The 19,301-nt window shown below is 41.1% G+C and overlaps 1 protein-coding gene across 1 annotated transcript in view; it reads right to left on the minus strand.

Annotated features, from left to right (window-relative positions):
* cdh13 (cadherin 13, H-cadherin (heart)) overlaps positions 1-19,301 on the minus strand; it is a 1,009,596-nt gene that overhangs the window by 573,654 nt on the left and 416,641 nt on the right. Inside the window, exon 5 of the mRNA XM_048606112.1 lies at positions 6,582-6,731. Within this exon, the coding sequence (XP_048462069.1) occupies positions 6,582-6,731 (150 nt within the window). The remainder of the gene's footprint in view (positions 1-6,581; positions 6,732-19,301) is intronic.

The raw sequence follows: 19,301 nt of genomic DNA on the forward strand, positions 1-19,301 counted from the left end.
ATCACAAGCTTTAGGAGCACAGCCCCTTTGTCAGGTGAAGTGACTATAATCAGAAGTCACACGACACTAGGTCATAGTCACTTCACCTGACAAAGGGGCTGTGCTCCTAAAGCTTGTGATTTCACATAAACCTGTGGGCAGTGACTCTGGTGTCGTGTGAATTCTGACTTGATTTTATTCCACCCGTGGAATTAGATGTCTCTGGAGGCCTGCCCTTTGGTGGTCCAGCTGGAGCTCTTAAATGATCAGTTAACGGTTGCTTAAGGCCTCCCCTTCCTACCTCATGGCTACAATCGAAAACCACAAATAAAACCATGGTAGAGAATGGCAATTTGACACCAAGTATGGTATCCCTGAAATGGCGGCCAATAACAGTACATTAACCTTTCTCTTGCCTAACAACCTCTCATGGGTCATAAATTCAGCTCTATATCTCTTCCTCACCACAACACTTTAAATAAACAGACAACAGCGTGTGGCAATGAATTTATCATTATGTTCCCAGTCAATTCTGGGTCACAGACTTCATTTCTAGTAATTCATAGCTTCATTACAATAGGCCATGAAATTTTTGCTGCACTTCATATTGGACTTGTGTTTTCATCAATTTAATCAAATAAAATTACAGTCAAGCATAATGTAAGCCAGGGCAGTAGTCCATATGATTAAATGCCCGACTCTCAGCCAGATCTTTAGGGCTGCCTGACATTGCCTGTAAACTTTAGACTGCTCCATGTTCGATTGATAAGAAGCAACAGCAGCTATGCTGCAAGAATGCCTACTATCAGGCAATAATGGTGCTATAGAAGAAACCCTTCACTAAGACAGTGAGATAAAGCATTTAAACAGACGGTACAAATAGCAAGGAAGCAGACAAGTGTAACAATGTTCGTGCGAAAGGTGAGAAATAAAATGGTGCTACAGCAGCTCTAACCTGACAGTGGTAAGAATGTGCAGAAAGACAACTACAGTAAGACAACAAAATATTGCTGTAGTTTCAGGAACAGATGTTATCGCTGTGTTTCATTACTGAAGTTTCCTGATTGGAGCTGTATTGCAGCATCCTCTTCGTACTGTATGGCGTTGCTTTGCTGATACTTAAAGTGCAGCAAAAACAAAAGGCTTTATAAAAATAAATTATAGATACAGAGTCCTGTCTGATTTGACATGTCTGAACCTAAATTATCCTCAGACACACACCAGATGTCATTTTGATTATGAAAGCAGAAGGACAAATGACAATTATAGTCTTCTGAACAATGAGCGAACTAAACACAGGGGTTGGAAAGGGGCGGTTATTTATTGCTATAGTCACTGAAACATAAATGTTTCTCCTGTATTGAAGAAAGAAAACAAGGGATTGGAATTAAGATGTAAATTGTATATTTTAAAACAGCATCTCATGTTAATGTGCACTGGCAGATTCCCCTGTTCTTGGTAGGTTCTGCTCACAGTATTAAAATAAATCCTTGTGGTGAATACACTCTAACATTGACATTATGGGCACATGCATTCTGGCACATTTTTCAGGTAATATTTCACAATTTTACCACAAGCCTAGAATATATTACATTCTCGGATGCCACAGTTGATAACCTTTCCTCAAAGCAAAGAGAAATTTAGAGATTATACAAGAATTAAGCAAATATAGAGAAAATGGAGTGGGGAGATGGGAGAACAATAAATTGAAGGCCTGTAATAGGCTGGAAAGCAGGAGAGTTTAAATTATAGAAGAGATGACGGTATGTAATAACTCAACAAGCCAGACTTGAAAAAAAACATCATTCATTGTTGAAAACCAAATTAGAGCCACTACTCATGGTATAAGAAGCTAGTCCCAGCCCAGGTCAGACAGTTCTGCAAATCCATCCCAGGGTCTGCTTTATCTTCTCTTCTTATTACCATATCCACAACTGAGCGACTTTCCCACCACCAAAATCATGGTGACTGTTTTATTTTTGCTTTTTGTTTTAGGGAAAGAGGGAAGTGGTTAAATCAAAATGGAGTTGGAGATGGAGATAAAGCACTGTATCCCTCGGCCTGCTTTATTTATTTTCAAATCAGCCTGTCCAGAGATGTTATTACCCTCTTCTGGAGCAGGTAGACTTCCATAGACCAGAGGTAGGAACACTACCACTGTGCTACAGCTTTATCTTTTTAATACACAGAAGTGCTATCAAACAAAACAGAGCACCACCAGAGCTCCACAGCTTTTTTTTCAAAAAGGAATTGCTAAACACTACTGGGTTTACTTTTAAAAAAAACCTATTTTCTTCTAATCAACTTGTTCAGGGATATTATTATACACCTCTGAAGCAGTTAGTACTTGAACCCTGGCCTCCCGGTCCAGCGGTAGGGACACTACCACTGTGCCACAAGAGGGCCCCATGAGTCTGTATTTTTAAAAATTATTTTTTCTTCTTCCACCAACAGTAAACACCTTTGTGGCTAATTGAATTATTTTTCTATTTTTCTCAACTCACCCATGGTTATATTTATTTCTTTTTCATTTTTAAAACTTTTTATAGTGAGAGTGAAAATGAAAAAACCGTTGTGAATAGAGTTGTTTACTATACATATTTTGTTTTTCTTCACCAACAAGAAAACACCCATGTGGCTAATTGAATATTTATAAGCAAAGCCTGTTAAGGGCAATTGTAACATCAAAAATTGAGGTGGGGCTGTGGGCATAGGGAGAGAGAGACACGATCAAATCAAAATGGAGTTGGAGGGTAATAAGTCTGCTTTATAAACAACGCAGGTGATGAGTTCCAGCTGGAAAGCCACCTGTTACCAAAAGAGCTCATTTTCAATGAGCTCCACAGGGTGATTCATTTGTGATTCTCCATGGCCCTTGGACATGTTATCACATGGTATAAAGCTATGCCTGAATCAGAACAGCAGAAAGGTTAACAACTGTTGTCTTAAAAAGTAGGCAGAGGGATCACAATCTGAAATTTTGACCTCAGAAATTTGAACACAAGAAGCTGTAAGGTGGTCAATCAAAAGACGAGATGTCGCTCTTCAAGTTGTTGCTGAGCGTCATTAGAATTGGAGTGGGAATGAAAATGATAGGCTAACAGAAGCTCAGGGTTATGCTTGCAGATTAAACTTGCAAAGCTGCTATTCAATCTATATTTAATTCCCCAATTTAAAGGAGACACATTGTGACTAATGAATATACTATATGAAACTGAATGAAGGACAAGCAAGTTCCTCCATTTCTTCTGGTTTCTGTTTCTATTACATTTTCTGAAGATGCCAGTTTCAACACCAATGCTTGCAATAGTCCATTCCAATTCCTCAACTGAAAATTCCTGTTATGCTAATTAACAGCAAACAAAGCCGTACAATTTTCTGCACTTCTTTTCTCCCCTCTCCTTCCCTTCCATCCCATAGCAACCTTGAACTTACCCTGTACCCCATTAGCCTCCAAACTCAGTAACGAACAAACCGATCTGCTCCTTCAGTGGCTGCACTCTGAATGGGCCATTTCCTATGCAATACCTATCTCATCGTCAACACATTCTCATGCTAGGGTAGGAGATGCAACATGGTCTTTTTTACATCTTCTTGTCCTACTGCTCCCCCTTTAGTATACAGCATTTTTTTTTGCTCACAATTCGGTCTCTTCTATATGTTGGAGATCAAATGCAAACTAAGTAATCGCTTTGCAGAATACTTCCACTCACTCCACGAGCATGATCCTAAGATTCTGGATTGCTCATCAGTTTAAGTCTCCACACCACTCCCACTCTGTACCTCAGCCTTCTACACTATTCCAACCTAACCTTATGGAACAGAATCTCATTTTTCAATTAGGCACTTCACAACGTTGTGTCCTCAACACCGAGTTCAATAATTTCAGGTCATAGCATCTGTCCATTAATTCGCATGGCAGCAATTAGCGATGACTCCATTTGTTTCCCCCATTTACATCTTTTCTAAACACGTTCCTTGTTTAATTAACAAAGACAGAAACTGAGGGATATATTCAGAAAAAAATTGACCTTTCCTCAACTTTGATCTCCACAGATGCTGCATGGCCTCTTGAGTATCTTCAGCAGGTTATATTTTCACCTCAGATTTCAAAACCTATAATATTTTACTTGTGTCTTGATTTCTCACATTGCTTTTATGATTCACACCCATCATTTTTCTTACTTAAACCATCCTGTATTCCACTCAATTGTAACCTTCCTTTAATGCTCTCTTGTCCTTCACTCTGGACCCACTTAAAACCAGACACATTTTTTTAGTTCTGATGGTTATTAACCTAAAACAATATTTCTCTGTCTACAAATGCTGTCTAATCCTTTGGGTACTTCCACTAAGTTGTGTTAGATTACATATAATGCCTTACTTTGAAATGTCATGTCATCTTCTATATTCAGTAACGTATACGCGCACACAGTTATCAGCTAAAACAGTCAGATGTTTACCCAGAATTGTGCACAGCAATAAAGAGAATCTGAGGGATAGTAATCAATAAAGTGACTCTTGCTGCACTGGGACTAATAGCGATTCTGTTGCTTGATAGTGATGTGACACGAGTGGCACCCTACTGTTCTAAATGCTCCAGCTCACTTTCATGCAAATACATGATAATCGCGTCAATAGAACTTTTCACCCTGAAAACATTAAACTCAAATTTGTCGCTTTTATTGTTCTGGGGGAGTTGGGAAATGGTATTCATGAATACATTAAGCCCACACTTGGAGACTGTTAAAAAATCTCTGCCAATGCTGTCAGATTGATTACTTTCAAGTTGTCTCTCAAATTGAGACCCAACAGGTATCAAAACAAAAGGATTCAATGGTCATAGTATCCATCAGATTCCTGACTTTGAATATTTCACATGTAAATCCCAGTAATATTTTTGAAATTTTTGACAAAGTACTTGCTTGCTGGGGCAGTTCCATTCATCACTGTGGGAGACAGTAATTTGTCACAGTTAAGAGCTGAATGTAAGTTTATGCAAAGCCAGGAAGCTCTCTAATGTCAGGGCACAAAACCATACACAGTAGGCTGAATAATGTCTACCGCCTTTCCCTATCAACCTGAGTGGAGCTCCTAGGGATGCAGATATACATGACAGAAAAGCTGAGGCAAGATAGAGGGAGGCAGAGGCCCTAAAAGATTGGTCAATGAGAGACAAGATAATAAAAGGCATTTCAACACTTGTAATACTCACCAATAAAACATTTTCTTGAAACATAAAGACTTGGTTTGGGATGAGGAATGGGGGAGAAAAATGGCAGGGCCTGGATTAATGTATGGTATAGAGGTAAAAAAAACTTTAAGAGTGTAGGAATACAAGTTCTGAGAACTGCTATGTAGTTTCACCATTTAACTGATATAGGAAACATTTTTAATTCAACGCTTTCTCTTTTGATCGCTCTTTTGTTAAAAGATTTCCTATTTCTTGTCACTTTGCTGCACGTGTTCACGCATGCATGTTTCTGTGCATGTGCGCGCGTGTGCATATGTGCGCGTGCTTTTCTGCGCATCTGTGTGTCTGCACATTGGTCCACAATTTCCCCAAAGCACACAGCCATAGCAATTTCCATTGATTTCCACAGACAGGTTTTCTGCATAAGGCAGACTGGTTCCTCATTCATGTACCAAAGTTGCAGCTCTTTTAGCGCTCCTATTAGGTCAGGGGAAGGTGAAGTACTCTTCACAGGGCCCCTCAACCTCACCTCAGTACCCCAATTGCTGACATCTGCCCACCCCCATCCCCACAATCTCCCAATCATGGTCTTAAAGTGGACCCTGAATGTTTGAGCCCCTCAAAGCATCAAGTGCAGGAAATGTTAACTCTCAGGACCCATTTGCAACACCTTGACCAAGATTCTCTTGACAAGTGGGAGGCAAGTGTCGTGGGCACCAAGGAAGATTGCAACCACAGGAAGAGTACAGGGACCAAGTGTAAGAAAATTGATAAGCACATGATTGGATATGCAGGAGGAGCCGGGTGCAGGGGTGCGTGGAAATGTTAAAGTTCCAAGATAAGCCAAGAGGAGAACTTCTTCAAAACTCAACGTATTAGGCCTCTTGTTATCAGAGTCCTGACTGATGCCTGCTGGTTTAATACTTGGTCAAGCCCATGACTAACTTAGTGTAAATGTTATCATGATTATAATTGGAACACCGCTCTGTTGCTGAAATTACTTTTCCACTCCTCTAAGTTCAGTGACGTCTTGACTGAACTCAGGCAACTTAAAATGGTAGGGGATAGAAAGCATCAGGAATACAACGTGAGTTCCTACCATCTCAACCCAACTCTTGCATCTTAACTGGGTAAGCTAAGTTAAAATTGGCTCAAGTATGTGTCAAACTACAGTCTGCCTATTCACAAGAGCTTTTCATCATTCACATGTTAGACAGACAGCTCCTCTTGTAAGCTCCTGTGTAATTGAAGTTATGCTAAAAATATCATGGCATGGATATTAACGATTGGACCATTGTTTGCTAAACCCTTCCACTCAATGGATTTAGTTTGGTGCGAATTTTTAAATGTAACTGGAAGAAAGTGCTCTGTTTTAAAAAAGAAAATATAAACCATGGTTAGTACTTACAATATACATGTCCATCTCCTCGCGATCCAGGGAACGGGTGACAATGATTTCTCCAGATTGGTCATTGATTTTGAAAACACCTTTTGGTTCCTCGTCCACGCCCTTACCATGAAGTTGAAATTTTATGCCGTCTTGCCTGTCAGTTATTACCTGAAAAATAATATCATACAAGGCCAGAAAATTAACAAATTCTGCATTAGAAATCGAAAAGCAACAAAATACTGATGCTCCCAGTATATAACACAATGCATAGTTTGAGCTAATATAACATCTCAACTTTCTATTTATTCATTTTTTTCTACTGCAGACATATTTGAAGATTCTTTCTACCTCAGTATCTCTCAGTTTTCAGGATGTGTTTGAAAGCAGGAGAGTTTCCAGGATGGAATCCTGCCAGGATCTAAGAAAGCCCATGAGATTTCTTGGCGGCTGACAGAATGAGGTCCCCAGAGCAGGAAATCACTCTTGCCATGGAGTACAGCATTTCCAAAGCTCAACAGCACCATAGTAGGAGGTCATCACTGCTGTTCTCAGCTTCTGTCATTCTTCCTCAGGTCTAATCCTTCAGTCATTCACAAATTAATGCAGATGTAAGGACAGACCTGACCCCCAAAGCTGACTGCCTGCTCACACTGGCTGGCCAACGCTCTCTTGCCCTCCCTGGAGCTGAACAAATTGTAGCCCAGGTACCACAAGGCCCTTAAATGACTATTTAAAGTCACGGAGGGGGGTATCATGGGGGCTCAGCGGTCAGCACTGCTCTCTCACAGCCCAGGGTCCCAGGTTCGATCCAAGCTTTGGCCGACTGCCTGTGTGCAGTTTGCACATTTCTCCCCGTGTCTACGTGGTTTCCACAGGGGGCTCGGTCTCCTCCCACAGTTCAAAGATGTGGTTAGGTGGATTGGCCATGTTAAATTGCAAATAATGTCCAGGTATGTGCAGGCTAAGTGGGTTAGCCATGGTAAATGCGTGATTGCAGGGATAGGGTGGTGTCTGGATCTGGGTGGGGGTGCTTTTCAGAGAGTCAGTGGGGATTTCATGGGACGAATGGCCTCTCGTGGCACTACTGGGATTCTATTAAAAAAGAACTTAACTTCCAGGAGATGGAAGAAGGAGAGTCAAAACAGTGTGGAGCTGGAGGAACACAGCAGATCAGGCAGCCTCACAGGAGCAGGAAAATCGACGTTTCCGAAGAAGGGTGTATACCTGTACAGTTCCAGACTGTATTGACTGTGACTCCAGCATCTGCAGTTCTTGCCATCTCCGATGGAAGAAGAGACATGAGCCTTCCTATCCAGAATTAACCCCAACGTCAACCCACCAACTTTCCAGCTGCTTTCCAGCAGAGGCAGATTCTGTCCATTGTATCAGAGATTGAACTTCAAACTTTCTGAGGCTAAGAAGGGCTGTATTAGTGGCAGTTCTCCTAAAGGGGACTAAACTTGGTGTAGAATTCAAATCCATTCAACTGTTTTTGTCAGAGACAGAAGAACTGCAGATGCTGGAATCCAAGGTAAACAAACATGAAGCTGGACGAACACAGCAAGCCAGCAGCATCTGGAGGAAAGGAGAAGTCAATGTTTTGGGTATTACCTTCTTCAGGGATCTTTTTGTCAGTTGGATTCCATACCATGACTCATCACACAAAAGCATAATGCTTAGTATGCTGTCTTTGTATCTTTTATCTGCATTTACATCATTAACGTGGCTTTTGGCTTCAAGCACTGCTGGATCTTTGAGGGTGGGCAAGTTCTGAAATTCAATCCAATCAATCTCAGAGCAAACTGACTATGCTGGGCAATGGACATCAGCAAAATGTTTAAAAGCATTACTGGAGAAGTTTCAGAACTCGGTACGACACTGATGTTCCATCCATTCCCTAGGGTATTAATAGTAAGCTAACTCCAGTAGATCCGATAAGTTCAAGATGGTTATACAGGTATGCGTAATGTTCTTTCTCTCCAGCATAAATTTGGAAATGTGAAAAGTAGCATTTCTATCACTAAAGTAGAATATCAATGGATTAGTGAGACCCTTAATTGTTCCACATGATGATAAATCACTCCTAAAAGGCAGAAGTCAATCTAAATTGTTTTCTTTCCCATAATAGCATTCTGATTGCCTACGCACAGTGATTAATATCCATTGACCTTACTTTTGTTTATTGTGACAGAATAATTATTATAAGTGTGCTCAGTGAACAATTTTTGTCAGGTTAAATGGTGTTCCTTCTCACATCCAGGATTTCAAGGATTTATTAAGATATATACTTGTACTAATTTAGAAGGGATTTAAAATATAGTGAAGTATTGGCCACTTATTTTAATACTAAACTTCCACGAAGTGTTCGACAGAATATCTCTACTCAGCATTGATTCTGAAGAGATCAATCTTACAAAATGAGTTATTCAATAGCTCATTTATTATGCACTACTAATGATCATTTCAAGTTGCATTCATTCTGCATTGCTAAAAAATGCAGTTGGCATCCTTCTCAGACCTAGAAATGCAATGTGACTGACAGTAATGAGAATCCCTTTGTAAACCTAAAACCTTTAGTCATTTTTGGATTGTAATGAAGAACTGCACTGTACAAAACATCAGAGTATTTTCCATAAAGGTATTTGCTAGGCATAAAATCGAGATAAAAGCCTTCCTTCAAACTTACATGAACATTGCAAAACTGTTCAAAGCATTTTGCTGGGAATAGAATGTTAGTGTGCATGTTTCTGAATAATAAGATACTCTTTCAGCAGCATATGCTACCAGAGACCTCAAATCCAAAGTGTGTAATCACTTAGCTTGCAAGCAACGGCCAAAATAATAACCAGCTAGCAGCTAATCAATTCCACAAGAATATCCAATCACTGATGCCAAGATTTAGATGCTGTTAAAGAAAACGGAACATATCATTTTGCTGTTTATTATACAGACAACCAGAAATCATGTATTTTATGATATAATTGCTATGACCGCTTGTTCAGATTCCTCAGTACAAATACAAACAAAAGTCGAACAGATAGGCAGGCAGACAGTTCTCTGATTTTAAAAGAATACAGGTGTGCAACAATGTCATGTCACCATGCATAAATTTCAATAAACCTTTTAACCAGAAGTTTAAAATGAAAACATTTGTCAATATGATTCCTGGGTTGAACTTGCATTGAAGGTAATTTTAGAAATCCAAATAAATTAAAAATTTTGTTTCACGATTCAAGACTCGCCTTTTGACTGGGTTATTTAGAAAACTAGGGTTGCACAACAAATGTTCATTGATGCAATTTGGACAGGTTACTATGGTTATGAATGGAAGCGAGAATTTCAGCCAATATTCAACCAAAACAATCAACTGATTCCAAAAAAACATATTATGCATTCTCTCCTGAGCAAGTTAAGTTGGACCTCTTAGTCCTTACTTCGCACAATTCAGCAAAACAAAACAAAAACCGGCAAGCATTCCTTCATCCTGTTTATAATATTATCGGATATATCGCAATGAATTCTTACGGGTCTTGACAGGGTAGATGTGGAGAGATTGTTTCCCCCTTGTGGGAGAATTTAAGACCAGAGGGTATAATCTCAGAGTAATGGGTTGTCCATTTACTGCAGAGACAAGGAAGAATTTTCTCTGAGGATAGTGAATCTGTGGAATTCTTTGCAGCAGAGAGCTGTAGAGGCTGGGTCATTAGGTATATCCAAGGCTGCGATAGATTTTTAATCAGTAAGGGAATCAAGGTTTATGTGGAATAGACAGGAAAGCGGAGTTGAGAATGATCAGATTAATCATGATCTGACGGAATAGCAGAGCAGACTCAATGGACCGAATGGTCTAATTCTGCAATGTCTTATGAATAATGCAGGAGAATTTCAAGCAGCACTATTTCATTCTCTACACTGCACACTAACTGCAGTGTGTATTCCTTTGCTCCAGATGAAACTCAACGAGTCAGCAACTTAGATTGCACTTCTGGCGGCATCTGTGAAGAAAAAGATCAGAGTTAACGTTTTGGGTCCAATGGCCCTTCCTCAAAACTCAGGGTTTGGACCCGAAACGTTAACTCTGACTCTTCTTCACAGATGCTGTCAGACCTGCTGAGGTTTTCCAGCAACTTCTGTTTTTGTTCCCGATTTACAGCATCCGCAGTTCTTTCGGTTTTTAAACTTAGATTGTGTGTTAGTTGAGCATCAAATATACAATAATGCTGACTGATTCCAAATAATCTATGAATGATGGATGGCAAATGGAGAATATTTGGGGAAAAACACTGTAAGGAGTCATTGGATTGTCTCTACATGGAGATGAATATTCCTGGCACATTTTGAGCTGAATTTTAAGAGGCCAACAGGAGTCACATACATCGTTTGGAGAACTAGTAGGGAATTCCTGTCAGTCCTGGGCAGGAGGCCTGACACAATCCAATGTGCTGGAGTGGCCATGATCAGACCTCCCCATCATTGAGAAATCCAGTGGCAGGAATCCTTCCCACCATGAGATTCCAGTTAATCACAGGCACTGCACCCACCTGAGGCCTGGGAGCACCATCTGAACAACAGCGAAAGCGAGGGCAGGATGGGACTCAAAGACACAGGGAAGTGGTTGACTTTCAGTGACCCACCCCCTTCCTGATGACAGGTCCTTCCATTGGGCACTGAGTGCCTGAATGACTGACCCATCTGCAGGGCTTGGAAACGTGACAAGAATTGCTGGGCACTTTTCCCAAAAGTATGAGAAACCTTCTCAATTGTGTCCAACTTTCGGTAGGATGGCAGCAGCGTAGGATGCTCCGGTCGGAGCTCCTCCCTCTCATCCCTTCTCTTGGCCTCACACATTCGGCCCCAGCCTCAGTCTCCCTGCCTCTGAAGTGGGGTCGGTGGAGACGTCAGTGCCCAGAGTGACATAGCACAGAGGGGAGGCTAGTGGCATGGTGCAGGAGCGGGGATAGCAGCCCAGTGCGGAGCATGATAGCAGCCAGCAGTCAGACCACATGGAGGGCCCCTGTGTTGGTCTGCTATGGACAGCCTTTTGGAGAGAGACTGATGTTTGTCTTTTTAACCTTTGCTTCTTGTTTTTCACACCTATGGTCATACTGTATAGAGCTGTAATTTAACTTTTTCCCTTCATTTCTCTATTCTGTAACTAAGGATTGTACCTAAGTACCTTTGTACTTTAGACGGTGCTGTAAGTGGCGACTTACAAACTTTTCACTGTACTCATTTGAGTACACGTGACAATAAAGCTAATAAAGATAAAGCATTAAATCTCTGTGGCACCACCAGTGAGGCCACAAGGATAATGGATGTCAACTGTCTCACGAATAAGCCAAATTGAATTCCTTGTCAGCCCGTTACTACCCTCTTGATTTAATCATGACGGGAGCGTTGGCCACTACTGGGAGATTTGACGCAGCAGCACTCCCATGATTAAATGAAACCAGCCACACTGCTTCCGATTGCAAGCAGCAGCATTAAACCCAAAACTTTCAGTATGCTGCCCTGACTTTATTCATCCTTCTTTTTCAACATTCTCGCCTTCACAATGGCACCGCTGAGCTACTCTAACGAAAGAATTTTACTGGGTCAAGTTGATCAGTGAAATGAAAGATGATAGTCCCATAATATTGGTTGCATGGCAACAGTAACAGCATCAATTTATTTTTTGCACACCGGCACTGTCTTTGAAGACAGGCAGGAGGTTTCACAACCTGGCCACAATAAATCACTCCTGTCACCACCAACTACCATCAGGCACACCATGTTAATTAGAGTGCACGGTCCCCAGGAAATACAAAACAGATTCATAATTTTACCAAAAACAACCAATCACTAAATAGCCTAATTAAATCTTGTGTACACATTTTGATGCCAAATGTGTTTGCATTAGACTACAGCAGATATTTGTTCATTTCCCAATCTCTCAGAGGTCCAAACCCAACTCATTTTTGGGATTAGTAAATCAACATTAGGTGAATTCTGCTAGCTAGCAGTGAGCTGAAGCTTATGACTTCAAACAGTGAGTGACTGCAATCAGTAGGGTCTAAGTTTCAGACTGAGGGATGGCACAGAGACAGAAATATAAAACCTAAGTATATGCAAGTTGCCTGCAAGGCAAACACACTGCAGGTTAATCCAACCAAATGACCATGTTGGAAACTGGTCGGGGGATAGCCCTCAGTACACTCAAGAAAGGTGAGGGAGTTTTCAGGAGATCCAGCTACCATCAGTCAGGGAAAAACAGTCTGCACACAGTACAGGATCTTCGACACCATCAGTCATCTATTTAGATGTACTGGGATATATCTCCTGACATTCAGTCATCTATTTAGATGACTGAATGTCAGGAGATATATCCCAGTACATTTTTGGGAGTGTATTGACTGTGACCATCATCATGGCGTCTGAAAGGGAGAGTATAAGGAGAGCAGAGTGAGCATTAGTAAGATATAATACTGGGATTCAGAGGGCAGGGAGGACAATTTTACTTCAAATTCAATGTTGCGTGTCTCAAGATTGTGAGGGGGGTGGGCAGGGAAGGTTGAGAAGAGGTTGTTGAGGTTGACGTATGTAATAGGGGACACGCAGGCCCTGGGAGTCAGGGTACCTATCAACTCAGTGGGGTCTGCTTCGCCAGTGTTATAAAGCGAAGATTGACCTCCCTCTGAGAACTAAAACTGAAATACCAAGGCACCTTGCCTCAATCTGTAAAAGGAGTGTGAAAAGTGGTGTAACTTGCCTTTCAACAACTTCTAGTGGTTAAATAAAATAACTCTTGACACTCACTTTACAATCAACAAATAACAATGTATTTATCTGACTCTAACAGTGGACAAATTAACTAAACTATTAACAAACTGAACAAATCCCTTCTAACTACTAACTATTCCCGAATAAAGTAAGATTCTAACGGTATGCTGTTCCAATAAATACAAGTCCCACTTATATAAAATTAAAATAGAATTTAGGCAGATTATGTGTTCTCCGGAATGCTCTGTGCCTTCTCCATTGATTCTTCTATCAGGAATATTAACTAGTGCTGTTGGTACCATTGATTTAAATGGTGCTTCCTCTAAAAATTAGAGGAGTCTGTGGGAGCCAGCAATTCTCTCTTGAGAGCTGAAGGCTGTTAACTCTTGTGAATGGCAGTTAGCTCTCCTGTCCTTATCCAACCGACACCTTATTTTATACCCTTGATGCCATATCAATTTCTTACAATAGGATTGGTCCTGTTTTGTCAAAATCATCAGATTTAAATTTAACTGGTTTTTGGTATCTAAGTGCCTGATTCAAATTGATTGGCTCAATTTAAAGACTTGTTGTCTTGGTAAAAATTGCTGCTTGGCCTGCTAAATATACGGCCTCGAGACAAATGTTTCAATTCAGGTACTCTGTGTACTCATAAACTTTCAAGCTGCTGCTCACAGACATCCATTTTAAATCTCTAAGCATAGAAAAAGCACATCATCCTTTAAAGGGACCATACAATGCCTTTCCCCCTAGCATTTTACAAACACAAAATTCTAATTTCCTACTTCCCAATTCACAAGTACTCTACCCAACTTCGCAACACCAGCTTGAACTTTCCCTTCTCTGGACGCAAAGTACTCTTAGAAAATGGCTGAAACAAAACCCAGGTGGGATGAGTGTGCATCAATTTGATGGCCAAAATTATGGGATCCATGTTTGCTGGACAAGAAAAAAAGGCATGAAACAGCCATTCGCAAAGCCCAGCTACACTGGATTTGCAAATCATTGCATTGCCCATTTTATATGCCTTCAGATGCATTTATATGAGGATGAGTCAGATGCCGGTCAAAGGCGATTTGCTACATTCCATTGGTGCTTGTAAATTGAACCCACCTATCTCAATATATGTATCAGCAGCAACAACAGTAAAAAAGCCCAGTGATGGCTGATGGGAAATGAGTGTTCACTTCCAAGGGTTCTGTGTGAGCCACCCAAGTTACAGTTTTTATCTATCATGTAAGTGTTAAGATTGCCTGTGTAGAATGTAATGTCAGGTCCAGCATTTGAGGTGGGAGTCGGGTTTAAAGGATGGTGTTGTACTGTAAGCAGTCCCTTTTTGCTGACTATGGTGGTCACTCAGCTAGTGTGTTACTTTTAGCAAGTTACAGCACATGGATGCATGCTGCTGACATGTCCCTCATTATCCATAACCAGCATGTCTCACTGTATGGTGAAGTGAGCTCATCCCTCATATACCAATGGCTTTTCTGAGATTTAAGAAACCCTTTCCCTCCTGCTCACTATCTAGGTGCTTTCCAGCAACAGTGATAGGCCCTGTTGCTGATGGGTTATGCTCACTGTAGCTGCCTACCTCAGAAGGTAAAAATGGATGCAGAAAGAGTGGGACTGATGGGAGGCAGTAGCCTCCACAAAAGCTGAGGACTACCAGCTCAAGGAGAGATTGCTACCATGGGACCCATCAAGATTCATAGGGTCACAAGAGGCACAGAGTTTTCTCATCCCAGCTCGATTTACTGGACATGAGTGAGGTGTCATGCCAGTGCAGGAGCCACATATCCCAGGACACGTGATGGAACTGTGCTGGATATAGGAGTGGGACCAGAGAGTTGCAGAAATGGGAGGCCATCCTCTACCAGTGGCTGTGAAGGTCACTACAGTGCTAAATGTCTATACTGCTGGCTCCTTCCAGGGAATGATAGCTAACCTGTGCGGGATAGCTGGTTTCCTCCAGGTGTAGGGTGCCATCAATTGTACATACATGGCACTGAGAGGGCTGTTTCACAATGCTGCAGAATTCATCAACATGATGGGGTTCCATTCCATTAATGTTCAGCTGATCTGTCATCATTGACCACTTCCAGGTGGTGTATACCTGTTATCCTGGCAGCTACCATGTCTCCTCCTTTCCAGAGCACCCTCCCGTAGCTGGTGAGTTTCGAGGGTCCAGGTACATTACAAGGCTGGTATCTGATAGATAAGGTGTGACCATAGCTGATCATTGCGCAATCTCTTGATTGATAAGGAGCCCAGATACAATGCTGCCATTGATTCAACTCGACCCTTGGTGGAGCACACTCACGGGCTACTGAAGATGTAGTTCTGTTGCTTGGACTCATCTCATGGAGCCAGGGTGGAGGTGGGGGAGGGGCCTCCAAAATAGCCTGAACACAGTGTGTCATGTCATCCTGGTATGCTATGCTCTGCACAGTCACAGCAGGCAATAGGCAATATCGTGAAGTAAAGGAACTGAGGGAAGGGGAGCAGTCTTCCATATATGAAGATAAGGACATTGGGATGGAGGAAGCAAACATTGTCCATCACACAGCTCAGCTGCATCAAGTGCTACAAGCCAGATAGGACCTCATTGACACTCGCTTCCAATCGAAGACAAACTGGGTGCAGCAGGAAATAATTGACTATAACACTCCTTGATCATGAAGCTGAAATCTGTTTGGCATTGTGGGCATGCAGTTCAGCCTCTTTTAGCTTTGCTTCTATTCCCTTTACCTGTCTGGAAATAAAACCTCATACTTGGGTTTGGAATTGTTTCATTTCCTGCCTTTATGTAATGTTCCCCGAACAACGACAATTTGCGCATCTATAGCGTACTGTAGGGACAGAGCAGCACTAGCATGGAGGGTGTTTAGACTAGGTATTTAGCAACACTTAGTGTGTAGCATATTGATGAAATAATGACTAGGTGAGAGAATGGGGTTCTATATGCGAGAGACTGTCAACAATGTGCCGTGAGCAGCATTGCTTTGCAGCTGCTGTGCAATTACATTGGCAATCATCTGTTTCCCCTCACTGAGGAAGCTTGGCCGAGTGCATAGTGGTCTTTCAAAATGGCGTGTGTGCAAGGGATTCCAGCCTTTGGGTGGATATCCACTGAGTGGTGAGTCATTGCGGGAATGGTGCACAAGATAGGGCAGAAATTAGACATGAGAGACATACAAGAGGTGGGGACTGGTAATTAATGTGCTGAGTTTGAGGCGGGGCAGTAAAACATCCTAGGCCTTACTGTGTAAAACTCTCCAAGAAATTCAATACAACATGGATTTAGCCAAAAATAAATATTATTCAGTCCTTTGCCTTCAATTACACTCAAGTGGCAGATGACCGACCAAGGCATCTGCCTGCCTCAGGGCATCTGATATTGAGATCCTTAAAAACCAATAGATATATTGTTCACTGCCGAGAACAATACTCGTGCCTCATTGGTCCTCTTTGTAGGTAGGCTAACAAAGTCTACAAGAAGGTTCCTTGTATTAAGCAAATGACACTTTGCGTGTAACCCAAGCCTCAAGTGGCCCCCACATACATCAGTAGGCATTCCAATGCAGGTGCTTTCAATGTGTGTCTTCAATGCCAATTATTTCTAATTCTTGCGTGGGCTATGGCTGTGGACCAGACCAAGGAAATGATGGTAGATTTCATTTCCTAAAGGCTGTTAGTCAACCAGAAGGATTTTAACAATATTCATCAATGCTTGCACGGCCACCATTTCACAAGCTTTTCATTTCAAACTTCATCACCTTCCACAGTGTGATTCAAACCCCTGTTCCCAGAATATGAGCCTGTGGATCTGCATTACTAATACACTGAGATTAACACTACACCAATGCTTCCCCAGACTGTTACAATCTGTTTGCAGGCTACAGATAGGAGTCAAAACTGGGGCACAGTTTAACCATGATCTAAGCTCAATGGTGATAAATTTGAGGGGTCTGAATGACCACCTCCTGTGCCTGTATTCCTATGAAAATCCTTACCAAGAACATGTGATAATCCTAATATCATACGTAGGTTTCAGCCTAAATACCAACATTTCCTGAGTAATCTTGCTGAAGTTATGGTGACAGTAGCTCGAAGGACCACAGATTTCAGGTTTTTCACAGTCAGTCTACATTTTGGTTATTATGCTATTATTCTTTTTCTGAAACCTTTTAATTTAAAACTGAAAATAAAACAATCTTCCTCAATGTCTCTACTGTGGGACAATAAAGGGTCAATAGAAGCATTCATATCTTATATCAAAATACGACATATGTTGAAGTTTTCAACGACTGTACTGCAACTGACTTAAATCATAAATTTAAACTGTGATTTATTTATAATTAATGGATATTAGTTTAAGACAAATACAAAAAATATTGAAAAGGCTCCTTAACGGGACCGATTTACCAACCACATGAGAATGGCTACATATGGCAGTATTTCACTGACCCCAATTTTTGAGTCTTCCCCTCTCTGGGAAATTTCAGCCTTGAAATTTCCCTTGACAACCCAACTGAGATTTGGAATGTGTCATGTGAGAAATTGCAGGTAAAGCTCCATGTCTTACACATATCTTGCTTGTACAATTTGCAAACATCTCAAGGGAAGTGATGTTACAGCACACAGACCAATTTACAAGCAGACACGGCAGGTATCAGATCATGAATGAGATGAGAGCTCGGTTACCTCAGTTAATTCCATTGGGTGACAAAGTTTAGTCTTCAAACAAGATTAAAACAGCAAACGAAATTCAAACAGAGTCAGTTTGCTGTATCTGTAAAGCTCAGTCATTTTTGGATTCAGGAAATAATATTGCTAAGCACATATACCAAAGCTCAACTGCATTAAATCCAGAATAATAAATAGTGCAGTTGTCAGCATTATAAGACAATGCAGCATAATCAAATGATTCAGATGACATAAAGCAAAGCAGTATTATGTCTCAAACAGCTTGCAAAGATCATCTGAATGCAATGATTGTATTACAGCCCATAATTGGATGCAACACATCTGCTATTTCATAAGAATTTGGAGTTGCTGTGTCATCTTGTACGTCTCACTGGTTACCATGCTGGAGAGTCTGCAATATCTTTGATACTGTACAAATATTCCACTATGATTCTAGCTTTCTAACCAGATATGAAGTAGGATGGAATGGCAGAGCAAGCCAAAGAGAAGCATCATGCCACAAAAAAAAAGGAGCTGGGGATTCAAGAAAGTTTGAGGTAGGGACTGGCACAGTCACAGAAATATGAGCATGCTGGATGGATGCCCAATATGTTTACAGTGTTTCTCCTATTTCTTATTCATTTTGAGTGGCAGACAGCATTTTCAAAAGTAAATGGGACAGTGCCTACTTAAAATGAACACACAGAAAAAGAGATAACAAGGTGTAGAGCTGGATAAACGCAGCAGGCCAAGCAGCATCAGAGGAGCAGGAAAGCTGACGTTTCGGGCCTAGACCCTTCTTCAGAAAACTCCTGAAGAAGGGTCTAAGCCCTAAACGTCAGCTTTCCAGCTCCTCTGATGCTTCTTGGCCTGCTGTGTTCATCCAGCTCTACACCTTGTTATCTCAGATTTTCCAACTCCTACCATCTCTGAAACATAGAAAAAGAATCACTACATGGAAAATATAACTTAAATATTATGTTGGCGCATTGACTTTTTAAAATTTGATTTGATTTATTATTGTCATGTGTACCTAGGTGCAGTGAAAAGTTTTGTTTGGTGTGCAGTACAGGCAGATCATTCCATATGAAGTGCCTAAGGGCATTACAACAAAGTGAGGAATACAATGTTATAGCTGCAGAAAAGGTGCACAAAAAAGCAAAATCAACATTAAATTTGAAACTTGAGAGATCCATTCAGAAGTCTAATAACAGTGGGGCAGAAGCTGTTCTTGAGTCTGTTGATGTGTGTCTTTAAGCTTTTGTATCTTCTGCCTGACGGAAAAGGTTGGAA

Source organism: Rhincodon typus, chromosome 15 (assembly GCF_021869965.1).
Source record: "Rhincodon typus isolate 14 chromosome 15, sRhiTyp1.1, whole genome shotgun sequence".
Taxonomy (NCBI): domain Eukaryota; kingdom Metazoa; phylum Chordata; class Chondrichthyes; order Orectolobiformes; family Rhincodontidae; genus Rhincodon; species Rhincodon typus.